At 37.2% G+C, this 16,508-nt stretch overlaps 2 protein-coding genes, 2 non-coding genes and 1 pseudogene across 5 annotated transcripts; 4 read left to right on the forward strand and 1 right to left on the reverse strand.

The window, feature by feature from the left end:
- Positions 1-1,154: 1,154 nt before the first annotated feature.
- LOC145567173 (uncharacterized) lies at positions 1,155-4,763 on the forward strand. Its single transcript, XM_081626407.1, has 3 exons — positions 1,155-1,490; positions 3,284-3,425; positions 4,174-4,763. Exons 1-3 carry the CDS (start codon positions 1,198-1,200, stop codon positions 4,255-4,257), a joined length of 519 nt encoding a protein of 172 aa, XP_081482533.1. The 5' UTR covers positions 1,155-1,197; the 3' UTR covers positions 4,258-4,763.
- A 1,611-nt stretch (positions 4,764-6,374) lies between these two features.
- LOC145566071 (receptor-like protein 6) lies at positions 6,375-9,754 on the forward strand. The gene is made up of 4 exons (XM_081625616.1): positions 6,375-8,186; positions 8,506-8,571; positions 8,873-9,248; positions 9,381-9,754. The coding sequence occupies exons 1-4, from the start codon at positions 6,375-6,377 to the stop codon at positions 9,752-9,754; spliced, it is 2,628 nt and encodes an 875-aa protein (XP_081481742.1).
- Positions 9,755-11,030: 1,276 nt separating this feature from the next.
- Positions 11,031-15,340, reverse strand: LOC145568241 (uncharacterized; annotated as a pseudogene). The gene is made up of 2 exons (XR_014095794.1): positions 15,098-15,340; positions 11,031-14,820 (listed from the first exon to the last, which is right to left on the reverse strand). The product of XR_014095794.1 is annotated as an uncharacterized LOC145568241 (transcript).
- A 657-nt stretch (positions 15,341-15,997) lies between these two features.
- On the forward strand, positions 15,998-16,069 carry TRNAP-CGG (transfer RNA proline (anticodon CGG)). The gene has a single exon. It is a non-coding gene; the product is annotated as a tRNA-Pro (tRNA).
- Positions 16,070-16,146: 77 nt separating this feature from the next.
- On the forward strand, positions 16,147-16,218 carry TRNAP-AGG (transfer RNA proline (anticodon AGG)). The gene has a single exon. It is a non-coding gene; the product is annotated as a tRNA-Pro (tRNA).
- Positions 16,219-16,508: the final 290 nt, after the last annotated feature.

The following is a 16,508-nucleotide window of genomic DNA, read 5'->3' on the forward strand; positions in this document are numbered from 1 at the left end:
TGAATATTAGGTTTATGGTAATATGGCCTAGAATATTAACAAAAATGACCTAGATAACACTTACAAGCATTAAAGATATTCAAATAAAGGTGATTAGTTTTGGATTTTAAGATGTATTAGGGACATGTTATATTAATTATTAAGGGCAGATAGTAAGAGGCCTAAGAGGTAAATGAATCACCACGAGCTTATATGTGTACATGACTGCATGAGAATAAGTGATGAAAGATAGTTTGGAACTTTGGGCTTGTTTGGTAAATGGCTTTTTGATTGACTTTTGGCTTTTTCATTTGATCAAACATCTAAAATTTGTGTTTGGTAAATGGCTTTTTCAACCAGTTGAAAAGCTGGCTTTTAAGCCAAAATGAAAAAGCTACTTGGAGTAGCTTTTGGCTACTTAAGTTACTAATAACATCTAACAACCAATTTTACCAAACATGTTTTTAGACTAATAAAAATTCAAACAATCAACAAAAAAGCCAATATAAACAGCCAATCAAACCAGCCAATAGACAACAACCATCAACCAATTGTCAAACAAGCCCTTTAAATACACCAAAAACCCCTAAACGCCTGAATACAACAAATGTCATGCCTAGTGAAAATGAACTCAAGTGGGAAATTATAAAATGAACACGTCAAAATGGTAATGCCGATCAATCTTAAGGGGACAGACGACAGTATACTCCGTAACTAGTGTGTGGCTCGGGGGATGCCCCGAGTTGCTAGTTTGTAATTAACATTCGATTAATTTTTGCTTAATATATTGAAAATCATCTTCAAAATTTAATATTTTGAAAAAAAGATTTGTCTTAAGAGAACCATATTTAATATTTGTAACAAAATTTAATAGAAGTTGTTAAATTATCCTATGATATGTAACGAATAGTACAATTAAGGACTAATCATCTTATCCAAGTTAATTATAATTTTGTTGGATAAATTTGTACAATATATGGATAGCTAAGGCGGTAAGACTTGCATAGTAATACTTGTTGGTCTCAAGTTCAAGTCTTGCTATAGACATTTTTTAGATGTCGACACGTGACACAGATTCTGTTTTAGGAACGCTTTTTAATATATAATAAATATAGATAGATATAGATTATTTTAGAGGCGTGGGCGCGTGGCTTCGTGGGCACTTTGTATATTGGGAATTCGAGTGACAAGAGATAATCTTGAATATAGAGCTTTAAAATGGCTGCTCTTCCACTGATTTCTCTCGCTCATCCCTTACAAACCCATCTTCTTCACTTGCCCTCATCAAAATCCCAGCTCCAAAATCATATTTCATGCCCTAAATTCTCATCTGGTGCTCTTCAATCTGTTAAATTCCGCAGTAAAACTAGGAAATTGAGAAGCAAGTCCAATGACCCAGGTGAGGTTGATCGTATGTTCAAGGATGAAAATGGCGTCGTTAATGATATGGAAGGTTACCTCAATTCTCTCTCCCTCGAATATGATTCTGTTTGGGACACCAAACCCTCTTGGTATTATTTCTGTTTGTAACCCACCTTTTTAATTTTTGAATTCATTTTTTCAGCTGCAATTTCTTTGATTTGTTTATAATTATCCAATTTTTAGTTTTTTTTTTTTGCAATTATTATATAACTAGTTAATTTTCCTGAAAAAATCATTGTTTTGTGTTAACTAGTTAATTAAGTGAATGCCAATTGTTGTCATTGAGCACTTTTTCTTGTTTGTTTGATGAAATTGTGGAATTGTTTGTTACTGTATATTTTAGCATTCACATTTGATTATACAAGAATGTACCATATACTTGTATATACTGTTTAATACTGTAAACATGAAATGCCATGTAAGATGTAAGAGGCTCTCATCTCATAAATGGTTGACCAATTAGTCGGAACAAACATATTGTGATCACAGATTCACAGCAGTTCCTCTATACAGTTTGTGAGGGGAGAAACCGGAAAATCGATGCCTGTCTGGCGTACCAGGAGTAGTGTAGAATTTGTTCATTATACATGTTTCTAGTACAACTCTACAAGTATGAGATTTGAGCTTGGATATGAAGAAGGGTAAAAAGGCTATAAATGTGTATCGTACTATCGTGTAGCTCAGTTGAATGATTAGTTCATTAATTGTTTATAGGAGGATAGGGTGGTAGACCTGTGGTTTCCAATTTGTAGCTTGAAGTCCTTTTGGTTTCAAAGTACTCCATATGTATTTGTGTATGCCCATAGGGTTATTTGAGGATGGTACTGGTTTTGGCTTCACAGTGTTCCTTGTAATCCTTTTGGTTTTACGTATATAATGCTAAATTGGAGAAAGAATTACAATGGAATAAACAGAATGTCTCAAAATTCCTTTGATCCTTTTTATACATAGCAAGTTGTTTAATCAAAGCCCAAACTCAAACGATCTCGAGGAGTCTTGCTGGATGGACAAGGTTGCAGTACTGTGTTGGTAGATTGGATGGTAGGCAAGTGAATACATTGCTACTTTTTAATTATTTTTATTATTTTTTAATTTTTACTCCTGCTTATAGACTCACAGCTCCTGAACGAGAAAACCTTTTGCTGAATCAATAAAAATTGGGGTCCTGATTCTCATTTTTGTCTAGTCTAGATCTGGAGGATTTAGAACTCTTTGATGGCATTATGAATTTATGATCTACCAAGTATGATTTATCGCTATGTATTTCCTGTTACCATCTTTAGTCTCTTGATTTTCTTGTCAGCTCAAAGGGCCCTAAATCACCAATTGTGAATTTGTGATATTTCCATAATTCCATATCACTATATTATAACCTATCGCAAGAGAATTTCTTTTTTCCTTCTTTTTTAACCTTTGAGGGAAACTTATTACAAGAGATCAACTATTAGAATTACTGCAATTATACTCTATGCTTCAGCCTCAGTCATCCCAGTTGGCCAGTTATCCATAAGGGAGATGTGGTTGATCGAAAAATTTTGTGTGTAATGAAAATTACAAGTGATTTGAAGAGTATGCAAGAAAACATTTTGTCTAAACATGCATCATACCGGTGATTTGAAGAGTTTGCAAGAAAACATTTAGTCTCCACACGAGGATACAGTTTGATGTTCATTGTCTTTCAGATGCAGACTAACTTACAAGTATAAAACAGCTTTACAAGTTTGACAAAGAAATAATATGTTAACTGAGTAATTTGAGATCTACATCTTTGATACTGACCAGTGACCACAAATGTATTATCTTTCTGTTTTTGGTATTTTTTTAAATTTTCGAAATTGTTCAATTATAGTTGATGGATTTGTTTTCTACAATTTTGTGGTAGGTGTCAGCCATGGACAATAGCCCTGACTGGAGTATCGGTGATTGCATGCAGCTGGCTGGTTCTGCACTCCGTTATTGTTACTGCTTTAGCTTCCTCTGCAATCTTTGCATGGTGGTACATCTTCCTATATTCATACCCTAAGGTTTGAGATTCCTCCTCTTTTACAACTTCAGTATTACATATGGTCAATACTCAATATAGACTGTTGGTCCATTGTTGCTTGGTTCAATGAAAGCAGAACATGCTCATCCGTAGAATTTGAATGTCCTATTTTGTCTTTTCAGTCTTTGCTGATGTATGCTGTCAAGTTTCTCTAAAAAAACTACTACTTTTTGACAGTTGCAATAGACATACAAAGTGAAGCATATTTTTACTGGGTTTGAAGGATCTGTAAACAGAACACCCCTGACTGCTCCACTTTTTTTTTTTAATTTTTTTAATTTTTTTTTTTTAATTTTTTTAATTTTTTTTTTATTTCCTCTTAGCTTTAAAATAGTCAAACTCCAATTAAGGCACAGAGACTGGTTTAGTACTTTGTTGATTGATCGATTAACTTTTCCTACTCAGTGCTTCTTGTACTTGAGAAACTCCAAATCTATTACTATAACGTGCACAACTTGCCATTCACAATCCTAGTATACCCAGAAATGCCCCCTATGCTCCTTCAAAATTCACAACATACCTCTTTAAGTTTTCTGATTTTCGAAATAACATGGGATATGCACTTTTATGAATTAGGCAACCCTCTCTTGCACACCTTTTATGTGAGGTTAACCAACATTAAAGAAACCATTGTATTGGACTTGAAAACACTCAAGTTTTGACTAGCTTTGAAGGGGAATGATAAATATGAATACACAATGAAAAACATTATTTTCTTTTCCTCTCAGGCATATTCAGAAATGATTGCTGAGCGCAGAAAAAGAGTGAAAAGCGGCACGGAGGACACTTATGGATGGTCAAAGAACCAGTGATTACAATGGACAACGCCGCAGCAGAAGGGGCTCTTTCTTTCTCCCTGTTTCCTACCAAAGGCCAGGGGGGTCGAGTAAATGATAGATGATCAGGATGAATTAAGTTCCGAATGAGTTGCTTAAATGCATATCCTTCACATGGCTATTGACATAAGGCAGAACATAACGTCGGAATGGTCTTGTTCCTCGTCTGCAGAAACTTTGCGAATATAATTTGAGATTCGATTTGTTGTGAATTGTTGTCATAATCGTCCAATTATCGCACCATAACAACAGTGTTGTACAGTTGAATTATGTACTTCTAAAATCCAATTTAAATTCAGGTGACTTTGCTAGGACAAGTACTCTTGTGAGAGTTGTGACATTCTTGTAGTCGATTATTGCCAGAAAGATTTTGTTTTGTAATATTGAATCTCCACAATTGGTTATTGGCCATGTAAATATACATTCTCACTCCCTCTGTTCTTTATAAATTGCTCTATTCGAATTGTTTAAAATACTCCCAAGTAATGAGTTTGTGACAATTTCATAGTTTATGTACCCACTTGCAGAATTCAGCATAAAACTTCTGATGTACATTGCCGTTGTAAAGCAATTTGATTACAGTAATTGAATTACTATATCTGAAACAAATTTACAAATAGTTTTAGTCCTACCATTCTAGCATGTGTGAGGATGTTTTTGCCAATTTTCGATTGTTTGGATCAAGTTACATCCCGGAAGATCCCACAAGTACATGTTGGGATCTTCCGATCCACTTATAATATACTTTTCATCTGTCACAGCGAATTACTTTGTTGATATGCTTCTGCTACACTTCCAAGAATTTTCCTGTCTAGTAGCTTGAGAGCTTCTGCATGCAACATCAAAGAAAAACAGAGAAATGTAACACGGAACTATTAATAGGCAGCAACCAGCAACTATGATATTGTACATAAAGACTAGAAAATCCATCTATGTCACTTGTCATAATATGAAAGATACATATGCCAACAAAATCCATGATCCACAATGGTCATAGTAATAGAATTTCCGACTACCTTTAATACTTACTAGCAACTGCATTGGAAACGGAAAAAAAAGGTTTAATGCAAAAGTTAACTCGACGAAGTTATCTAACAGAGTGAGCTCTCTGTGTTCCATGACTTCTTCCATTCGTATTACAACAGCAATTTTCCTAAGACTAACACATCAATACAGAATAAATACAAATACATGCCTAGAATGAGACACCAAACAAGTGAAATAAAATTTTCATGTTGGATTTCTGCAAACCAGACCTCAAAAAGGATTCATTTGTTCCTCTCTTTAATTACATATATAAGCAAAGCCCTCCTTGCACTACAATGGCTAAAAGATAACACTGATTTTTTTTTTTTTTTTTCCTAATAAGTGTAAAATAGCCATTATAGGCTCTGATTACTTGCAAATCTTATTTACTTTGTTAAATCAAGAATGGTCATTTAGGAAAAAGTTAACGTGCCATCTGATAAAAATAAGGTTTTGGTTTTGGACCATGCAATAACACGAGAGATAGAATGCACCAAGGAATCAATAATTTGGTACTTCAACAAACAAAACTTAAAGTCCTACACTCCTACGCACGCATACAGCTTTGCCTGTTTGATTAAACACTATTTGGCCAAGTAGCCAACAGAAATTGGACGTTGTAAGACAATTCTTTGCCCTGTTTTTTATTGTCATCTCTTTTGACACAACAGAAGATGTTATTAGCTAATTGGATAGTAGAAACTTTTGGTCTTTCGAAAAGAATTATTATTGGTTTTAAAAGAAAACAATGTTGACTAGTTCAGAGCAAAGGATGCCCAAAATGTCACAGTTCTTGTTCTCTAGCCAGAGAAAATGAGAGATTATCAGTTTATCACGTATGCTTTATTTACAGATGAGCTAACAAGCTTCTGTCTCGTTTGAATTTTCCCTATCTCCAATGGTTTTGTTTCCAATATTTTGTGCCAACTGCTATGCCCCGTCTTCCCCGTCAGACGTGTCTATTGACTCAATTGTGATCATTTACTATTATAAATTCCACTATCACTCTATTGTTACTACTTGTCAAGAAAAAAGTTTCACAGAGTCAAATATACACTGATATCACCATGGGTTTTGGGTGGTCTGCTACATTCATATTCCTTTTAGTTTTATCCTTTGCAGTACTTGTTATTGATTTCTTTGTGCTTGCTAATGCTAACCTCCCTTCCTTGCAGCAATTGTGCCATGATCATGAGAAGTCTGCTTTGCTTCGTTTCAAGCAAAGCTTTCTTCTTAATTGCTCTGAATCATCTTATGCCTTTGCATATCCTAAGGTGAAATCATGGCATGATGATCATCTGTTGGAAAATGCAACTGTAAGCAGTGATTGCTGCAGGTGGGATGGTGTTAAGTGCAACGCGGAGACGGGTCATGTGATTGGCCTTGACCTCAGCCGCAGCTGCCTTTATGGCACCTTCCCTCGTAACAGCACACTCTTCAGCCTTAATCATCTCCGTGAGCTTGATCTTTCTTATAATAACTTCAACTATTCTCAAATACCCTCTGACACTGGTCATCTGTACAAGCTCACACATCTCAACCTCTCCGAGTCAGTTTTTAGTGGTCAAATTCCACCAGAATTTTCAAGACTGTCATATCTATCTCTTCTTGATCTTTCTCATAATGGAGATCCTACGGTTGTCGATGAGAAGTCAAATCTGAAACTTGGTGATCTGAGTGTAGAGAAGTTGGTTCATAATTTAAGTCGTTTAACCCATCTTTATCTTAACTCAGTTGACATATCTTCTGAGTTACCCCTTATCTTAAGCAACCGAACTTCCTTAAAAGCTATCTCCCTTGATTACTGCAATCTACTGGGTGAATTCCCAACAAATCTTTTCCGGCTACCAAATCTTGAACTAATTTCATTGCTTAACAATCACAAATTAGGAGGATATCTTCCTGAATTTCATTCTTATAGTCCTCTTCGTGTTTTAAATCTCTACGGAACTAAATTTTCAGGAGTGTTGCCAGCTTCACTTGGAAATCTTGTTTCCTTGAATGCTCTTGTTCTGCAGTTGTGTGAATTCGCTGGAAAAATTCCATCTTCAATAGGTAACTTGACAGACCTCACCGTACTAGGCCTTGCCAACAATTATTTTACTGAACTCCCTCACTCAATCATGAACCTAACGCGCCTTACTAGTTTATCTCTTTCAAACATGATGAATGTTACGACTGTTGGAATATTGAAATCTTGGTTGCCGAAGCTAAATTCACTCACTGAATTAGTCCTTCCCCAAATGAATTTAGACAATGAAATCCTGCCTGCTCTGTCTAACTCTAGCAGATTCACTATTTTGGCTCTTTACAACATGTTAACAGGTCCACTTCCGAGTTGGTTTATGAATCTAACCCAATTAGACATCTTAGAACTATATGGTAATCAGTTGCAAGGTTCAGTCCCAACTTGGATTTCTAACCTTAAAAATCTTCACATATTGAGTTTATCTTTTAGGGGTGCAGTTGGCAAGCTTGACCCCTTTTTTTTGCTCCCAAATCTTCTTGTTTTATTGCTGACCGGAGTTCGCCTCACGTTTCCTCCAAATACAAGCACCAATTCATCATCTTTTTTGAAGCTGCACATTCTGGGTCTTGAATCATGCAGCTTGACTGAGTTCCCGAAGTTCCTACTATATCAAGATGAGTTAGAAACACTCTCACTCTGGGGAAACAACATCATAGGTGATATCCCACAATGGTTAGTGAACACAACTAGAAAGTCTCTCTTGTCATTAAACCTTTCTAATAATCTTTTAACAGGTTTTGAAAAACCTCTGATTTTTCTCCCATGGAAAAATTTGAAAATATTAGATCTTAGTGATAACAAACTGCGAGGGCCACTTCCAATTCCTCCAAGTTCCATGCAAGTTTATCAAGTCTCAAATAATCATTTCTACGTTCTTCCCAATCATATATGTCGTGCAACTTTGTTAGAGATAATATCGGAAAATATATGTGTTAGAGATAATATCGGAAAATATATGTGTGATATATTTTCCGTATTGATCTTATTAGGAGAATAATATATTTAGGTTTATTATATGTTAAGATATTATTTAAGTATATCTTTTAGGAAGATTGTTTCCTATCTTATGTTCTTAGGTTTTGTATAAATACTCAACCTATTGATGAATAATAAACAAGCAATACAAAAGCCATTATATTCTATTTCTCTCTAATTTGTCATGGTATCAGAGCCAGGCCCACGATTGGGGCCTTGCTAAAGTATACTGGGCCAAAAACACAATGGACAGCTCACATGTGAGGGGGAGTGTTGAGCCCATGAACAACCCACATGTGAGCATTCTTCTTGTCCCACACTAAACACTAAAGGAGGAGTGTAGTGGTTATGAAATCTCACATTGAAAGAATTCAAGAGTTACCACCACAATATAAGGCTAAGGGGCTACTCCTCTCATTGCCATATGGTTTTGAGGTGGAACCTCCTTGGTCTTGTAAAGTGGTGGACTTGCACTCTCCCGTGACGGGTGCGGCCCAGACCCGTATTTAACAAACTTCTTTAGTCTACCTCGACTTATCTGAAAACAATCTTATGGGCAAGATTCCAAGCTGCATTGGTGACCAGCTTAGTGGTTCTTTGCAAGTCCTAAACATACGAGGCAACAAATTTGGTGGTGCCATTCCAGAAACATTCTCAAAATCATGTCAATTGAACATGATTAATTTAAGCCAAAATCAATTTGAGGGCAGGCTCCCAAAGTCATTAGTCAATTGTACATTGCTTGAGGTACTTGATGTCGGAAGTAATCGTATTAATGACACTTTTCCCTATTGGTTAGGAGGTATTCCCAAGCTGCAAGTTCTTATCTTGAGGCACAACAACATTCACGGGCGGATAAGAACCCCATTATCTGGTTCGGTTGGTCAGGATTTTCATTGCTTGCGTATTATTGATCTGTCTAATAATTTTCTTACTGGTAACTTACCATCTAGGTACTTTCAAAGTTGGGTTGCAATGGCAGTTTCAACTGAAAACTTGTCAAACTCAACCAACTCTTTTTTTCGACTATATTATATGCATGATTATGGTCACTTCTAATTTCACGAAGAGCCATACAATTATGTTGCTACCATGACCTATAAGGGGAGCGAAACATTCTACTCAAAGATACTGACCGTATTGCGAGTAATTGACTTTTCAAGCAATAAGTTCACTGGCAATATCCCAAAGATTATTGGGAATTTGAAAGGAATTCAGCAACTAAATTTATCCAACAATAATCTTGTTGGTGGTATCCCATCTTCTTTGGCCAACATTACAGACCTCGAGTCCTTAGACCTTTCTCAAAACATGCTTACGGGAGTGATCCCTCGAGAGCTGACACAGCTAACCTTTCTTGGGGTCTTTAATGTTTCACACAACCGTCTTGTTGGGCCAATTCCTGAAGGAAAACAGTTTAATACTTTTGACAACAGCTCTTAAGCTGGCAACTTGGCATTATGCGGAGCTCCATTGTTTGAGGAATGCAAGAAAGACTCTATGCCATCACCGACAGATGATGAGGCAATTGAAGAGGACACAAAGTTGATTGATTGGATCATTAGATCATTTGGGTGTGTAAGTGGGTTTATAATAGGCTACATCATCGAGAAAATCTATGTAACTGATCGACATCATGACTGGTTTATGGAGACTTTCGGAAGGAGAGGGAGGTCGAAGACAAGAGTGAGGAGATCAACACAGAGTCATAGGGGAAGTTAAAAGGGAGAAACAACTGGCTTCTAATCTGTTATTACTTCAGTTATCTAGGGATTTTTTTTGTGTGTATAGTACTTGTGTTGTACTTAATGTTTCCTCTTATCTATTGTTGCTTATGGTCAGTGTATTAGCAAGGATTGTCTGTAAAGGATTGTCTGTAAAATATTTGGCTGTATGAATAGGATAACAATATGTGAAGATGAAATATCATTATTACAGTACAGAGTATTATTTTTATATTTAAAATGATACTTTTTTTATTTTTCTATTTTTTTATTTTTTATTATTATTAAGGTTCATTCTTTCTTCAATAAAAATTCTTAGGACTTACCATTTAGCTGTAAAGACTTGATGACTTGGTTTTTCAAGTTAAACAAGCTGATTGAGAGCTGACTTTCAGTTAAGCTTTCTTGAATATTTCACTTCTTTCCTGCAAACTTATTATTCAGCTCATTTATTTGGATGTTATTACAAATCAGCTAGCAGGCTCCAATCTTCATTGATTAGCTAGCAGCTTTGGAAGATTTCACCCAACTGATAAAAAAGTAAGAGGTCTGTTATCAATAATCTTGAAGGCTATTTTTTTTTTCCTTCACCTCATTTTGAGACCTTGTTGATTTTTCATCAAAAAGCAATGAGACAATACTACTTCCACCTGTATTAAGTTCATATTACTAATTTTAATAAGTTAATCCTGGACAGGGGAAGTATACCACGACTTGTTCATTTCCAGAGGACAGGTAATCAGTGCTTTGAAGGGGAAAATATGCAGAGTGAAGATTTAGTGATCACAGCATACTAATCAAAAGCAACAGAAAAGATAAAAACAATAAAGCCTGAATAAAAACGAAGTAAAATTATGTAGGGAATCAAAATAGTAGTTCAGATTATCAACACATTCAACAGGCAACATTTACACTAACATAGGTAAAAGGTAATTAACATAGATATTTATAAGTAGCATAGGATATATAACAAATCTGACCTGCATCATCTAACTTTACACAAACATCAGCAACTCAGGTCTACTATAGACATTCTCTCCTTCATCCTCCAGGGTGGGGTAAGCAGCTACGAGAGCATCTTGTTCTCCAATTTAAAGAGAATTGTAGATCTTCCAGTAGACTTCTCCGACCTTCCTTGCTGGGTGGAACAAACTCTGAAGACAATAGTTCAGTACTGCAGCAGCACCCAAAGCAACTCTTATCCCTTCAATGGCTTCTGTAACAGCATTGATGACATGAGGTGAGGTTTCAAAGATACTGGGCTACACATAATTCATAAGGTGCACCAATGAATCTTCACAACCTAATCCTGCAACACCAAGAGCCATGTGTTTCACAGCGGATGCAGCTGTCTGCCTGTGAACGAGGTCTCGGTCCATAAGAGCATCTTCAAGGAGAGGTGTAACAGCATAGATATAATCCTTCCCCATTTCACCAATATACTCGAAGAGGAAAGAGAGAGATTTTAAAACACCCTTCTGTACGTTAAGCTCTGGAACACGATATTCATTCATGAGTGCTGGCAAAACAGTGAAAGGTGAACAAGTCTCTGCAACAATTGCAATTGCTACGGTTGTGCAGACACGGTTCTGACGCTCTTGAACCTTTAGATTGTTCAGAAGAGTAGCCAAGACATCTTGAGGTCCGATAGCTTTGGCAATGTACCCAAAGGTCCGATAGCTTTGACGCTCTTTGAATGCCTTTCTTGTGAGCCTTGAGCATCTCCAGAAGCTCAAATCATATCCTCATCTATTCTCTTGCAGGAACAAATTCTGCTCCACGGTCGGCAATACATCCCACAAGATCAATGCAGTTCTCCTGCACTTTCTCATGCCTGTTTTTCAATATTGGTGTCAATCTTGGGAGCAGATCCTTAATTGGAGGAGTCATCTTAGTCATACCGATGACATTAACAATGGCTTTGAGTGCTCCCAAGATTGAACCCAGCACTTCAGGATACTCCTCTCCAAGGTACTCATACAAAACCACACCCAGGTGACCCATAAGCTGCTCCTCTCCACACTGTTTCATTACCACAGCAATCCTGGAGATCAAATCAGCAGCCTGCTGTCTTACTTTAGCACTCTTGTTATTCAAACGCCACTTAATAGTACCACATATCTGAGGGAGATAAGGTTTGACCCTTTGGCCGAGGGCATTAACCACAGCACCAAAACCATTAAGCATCACATTGGCATCATCACTAGTTTGCTCTTGGAAAGCATAGAGAATACCATCAATCAGAAGCTCCTCCAAACGAGCATTAATATCAGATGCCCCTAAGTTGGTCACCACTTTCTCTATCGTCTCCATGACCATACGCCTATAAGGTTCACTCTCATCTTTTAGATCCTCCACTATCCTACCCACTATGTCAGCAACATCAACCTTGTTGGCTATCTCAACAGTAGTCTCCACAAGTTCTTTGTAGTTTCGATCTCCTGTCCAAAGCCATTCTCCTAACCCAAAAGTGCTTAAAGAACTCTGGAAGAATGTCACTTCTAATATAGTAGCTAGCATGAAACTCTCGAATCAAAATAAACATAACTTCTTTTGTATAGTAGCTAGCATAAAGAGCATCCATCAGTGGAATAATAAATCCAATGGCCTTCAGGAATGCAGCCAAGACCTTTCCACGGTGTGATCTGATACCTTTCCACAAAGGTTTCAACACAGAGTCAAAACTCTCAATACCATATGGAGTTGAAGCCTCAGCAAGAGCTGCCAGAGATACAGCGGTAATTGTTCTGACCTGCTGATTCTCATCATTGAGACCATGTTCAATAATCTCTACCAAAGATCTTAAGTGTGGCAGCACGGCACAACCAATCAAAATGGCTATCTGTTGAACAATTTTAATACCTGTGTGCCTGGCTTGCCATGACTTCTTACTTTGACACACGGCCTTCAGGAATGGCAGCAGAGCGGGAATACCTAGGGCTGAAGCCACAACACTAAAAGCCCTAGCAGTCGTATTCCTCACATACTCATCGATCGATATTATCAATATCTGGCCTCATGGCAGCAATCATAGTGGCCAATCCAGCAGCTTTGCTCAAGTTTGAAATAATCTCTCTCCCTTCAACACGTGCATAGTAGTCTTCATCAATCAAGAGTGGCTCAATAACCACAAGAATCTTGTGCACAAAAGTTCGAACCAACTCATCAAGCTTGTAAAGCACCCTGTCAATAACTTTCACCAGAAGGTGGCGTTCTTGGTCCTCTAGTGTTGGCTGCATAAGCAAAGGCAAAATCTGGTTGAAAAGAGGACCGGCACCAAATTTTCTGGCCTTGTCAGTAAGTTGCCGTAACACAGTCTTTCTCTGGGGAGGGGTACCATTTTTCCCTTAAAGTAACAATTTCATAATCTTTCTTTCCTTTTGCTCCTCAGGTGATAGCTCTTCCTCATTTTCATCATTCAACAACACTCCAAAATGCTGATAAGCCACTGGTTTCATAAATGGCAACCCATTAGCAGGCTCCTTCCCTACATCAAACTGCTGATTTCTGTCTTCCACTGGTATTTGATAAAGCGGAGTACTTATTGGAGTGGGTGCAGCAAGGAGCTTTCTTGCTGGGGTTCTAATCATCTAATGGACACATATGAAGCTGGAGGATCCAAAATCTTATAACCTTCTGATGGGAACATGGCATCAAGCTCTTCATCAGTCGAAGGCCTGTTCCTCTCCTCAATATCCTTCTCCCACTTCATTAGGTTATATTGTTCAGGAGTCATGGGACCCCCCAAATTAATCTGCCCAGGAGTACGTGAGCCATATCGGCCCCACCAACAGGTGTCACACCAGTGGTCATAGCTGCAGAAGGGGTAGCCCCAGCCATGGGTGTTGCACTACCCATGGTAGCTGGAGTCTCATCCCACCTTGATCTCTGTTGCTTTGGTGTTGGTGTTGCCATCCCTGTGATTTTTGGAGTGGCATCCCATGTTCCAGCTGGAGTGGCACCAGGAGTAACCGCAGCAGCTGCTGGTGTGGCATCAGAATCATTTGCACGGCCAGGTGTTGGTGTCTCATCCCACATATTCCTTCGAGCAGAAGGCGTAGCATCACCAACTCTACCTGGTGTTGGGGTGGCATCACACCTTCCAATGCCAGGAGTAGAATGAGGCATATCCCAGTCCGAGGAAGATATAGCCTTCTCTGCAATACTCTTTTTAGGTTGCTGATCCCACCTATTTCTCCTCTTCTGGGCAGGCTGAGCTTGAGCAGCAACACCAGCACCATCTCCTTTCTCCTCTTCCTGACCCTTCTTCTGCTCCCCGCTTGTTTCTTTTTGTTAGCAATCGCCCTCAACGTCTCCTCCTTCTCCCTCCTCAACGCCTCCTCCCTCATCACCTCAGCATAACTCCTCGTACCAACATCCATAGCAGGAGAAATAACCCGATCAAGCCTCCTACGACGGTAATCATCCTCACGGTCAATAATCCTCATAATCAGCCCCAACACCCGAAGCCAATTTCCGGGCCACCTCATTGTCCATAGCATCAACATTATCCTCATCATCATCAACAGGAATCGACTGAACATAATCCTCCCTCGCACTATTCCCGTAAAGTTCGGTATCATTGGTATGAGATGAAAGAGAAGCTAACTCCTGTTCCATCTTCTTCCTCTCCTCCTGAGTCTTAGCTATATCCGGGTCTAACGACGCCATTTCTCTAACTCTAACCAAAACCAAAAACCCTACTTCTTCCTTACTTCAATACTTCCCAATAACTAGAAATTATCTCAACATTATCACAAGAATCCAATCTACGATAATCCTACCCTGCAATTTTGATCAATGATCAAAATTCCATGTTAATCATCTAAATCATAGTGAATAATTTCAAACAATAAGCTTCTAATTTCGAATTCGTCTCAACAAAACAATTTCAATTGATAAAATAACAGTATAAACAGAAATTATAAGAGAAATGAAATAAAGAAACCAGCTAACATGGAAAATTCACAAAATTCAAAAGAAAATGAAAAAAGAGTACTGCAAACACAGAACAAAATGCAGAAAAAAAAAGACGATATTCAAATCAAGAGAGAGAAAATACCAGATGAAAAGGGATGCGCGAGGAAGAAGACGATACACTTACCAGAAATGGTGAATGGGAAAAAAACTTCGTGAACCAAACACCTGTTAAGGTTTCGTAAAACCCTTTAAAAAAATAATAAAAAAAAAAAAAAAAGAAAGAAAGAAAGAAAAATGATGTGGCGGACTGGCGGTTTTGCTCAAAAAAAAAAAAAAGAAAAAGAAAAGAATGATATGTGGCGGTGTTGTAGAGTGTAGCCTAATGGCTTCCGGGAGTTGGGTGTTTCCAAAGTATTCTAGTAGTAATAAAATCTTTATAAAATGATGATTTTTTTATTCCATTTATTCTAAATAGTAGTAACAAGTCAATTTCTGATGTAAGATTTGCTAATAACAATTTCTTTTTATAAAGTAACTTAAATACTTTTAATTTTAAGTCGACTTATATGGAGATAAATCTAGTTGTAAATAATGAGGAAGCAATGAGAAAGACAATCGCTCCTTTTTAGCAATATCTTCATTTAATTTAATTTTAAATTTGTCATAAATCATCTGAAAATATACGAATCATAGTGAATTCCAAAAGCATCTAGTTGTCAAAATTCTCTTAATAATAATTTAATATCTCATGTCCACTGCACATCAATTTATTTGTTCATCCAATAAATAGAATAACGCAATATGTACATGTATGTACTATGTAGTCACATTTTTTTTTCGAGTATGTTAATATATTTAATGTAAAATCACTTGTGCTGAAGGCAGAAATCTGTTCATCATAATTCATAACCTCTTACGTGGTCAAGTTGCCAAATCTCCTCACCCAAGAATTCCCCAGAATTGTATTGTATAACTTGGGTGAATGAAACATATCAATCTTATACGAGTAAATGATAAAAGAAAAACATTGCGATCAACAAGTGGGCATTTGGTCTAGTGGTATGATTCTCGCTTCGGGTGCGAGAGGTCCCGAGTTCGATTCTCGGAATGCCCCATTTTTTAATGCATTGATTTCTTATTTTTTCTTCCCAAATTTCCAGCCTAAAACAAAATACTATAAGCAATTGAAATGGGCATTTGGTCTAGTGGTATGATTCTCGCTTAGGGTGCGAGAGGTCCCGAGTTCAATTCTCGGAATGCCCCTATTGGAATCAACTTTTTTTACTACCATGTCAAAGCATGTACTCAGAAAGCAATTAGTACTATGGATCTTTTTTTTTTTTTTTTTTTTCTTTTGACACTAGAGTACTATGGATCATGGTACGCCTTACACAATATGTTTGAGTTATTTTGCGTACACTTTATGTTATTTTGCTTAAATGTTGTGTTATTTTGTTACAACAATATGTTACTCGTATTTACTTATCAAGTTCAATCTCAACTCATGCTATTTATAATTTACATAAAATAACAAATACTTATTTAAAAATAAC

This window comes from Chenopodium album, chromosome 11, assembly GCF_948465745.1.
Source record: "Chenopodium album chromosome 11, dcCheAlbu1.1, whole genome shotgun sequence".
Classification (NCBI taxonomy): domain Eukaryota; kingdom Viridiplantae; phylum Streptophyta; class Magnoliopsida; order Caryophyllales; family Amaranthaceae; genus Chenopodium; species Chenopodium album.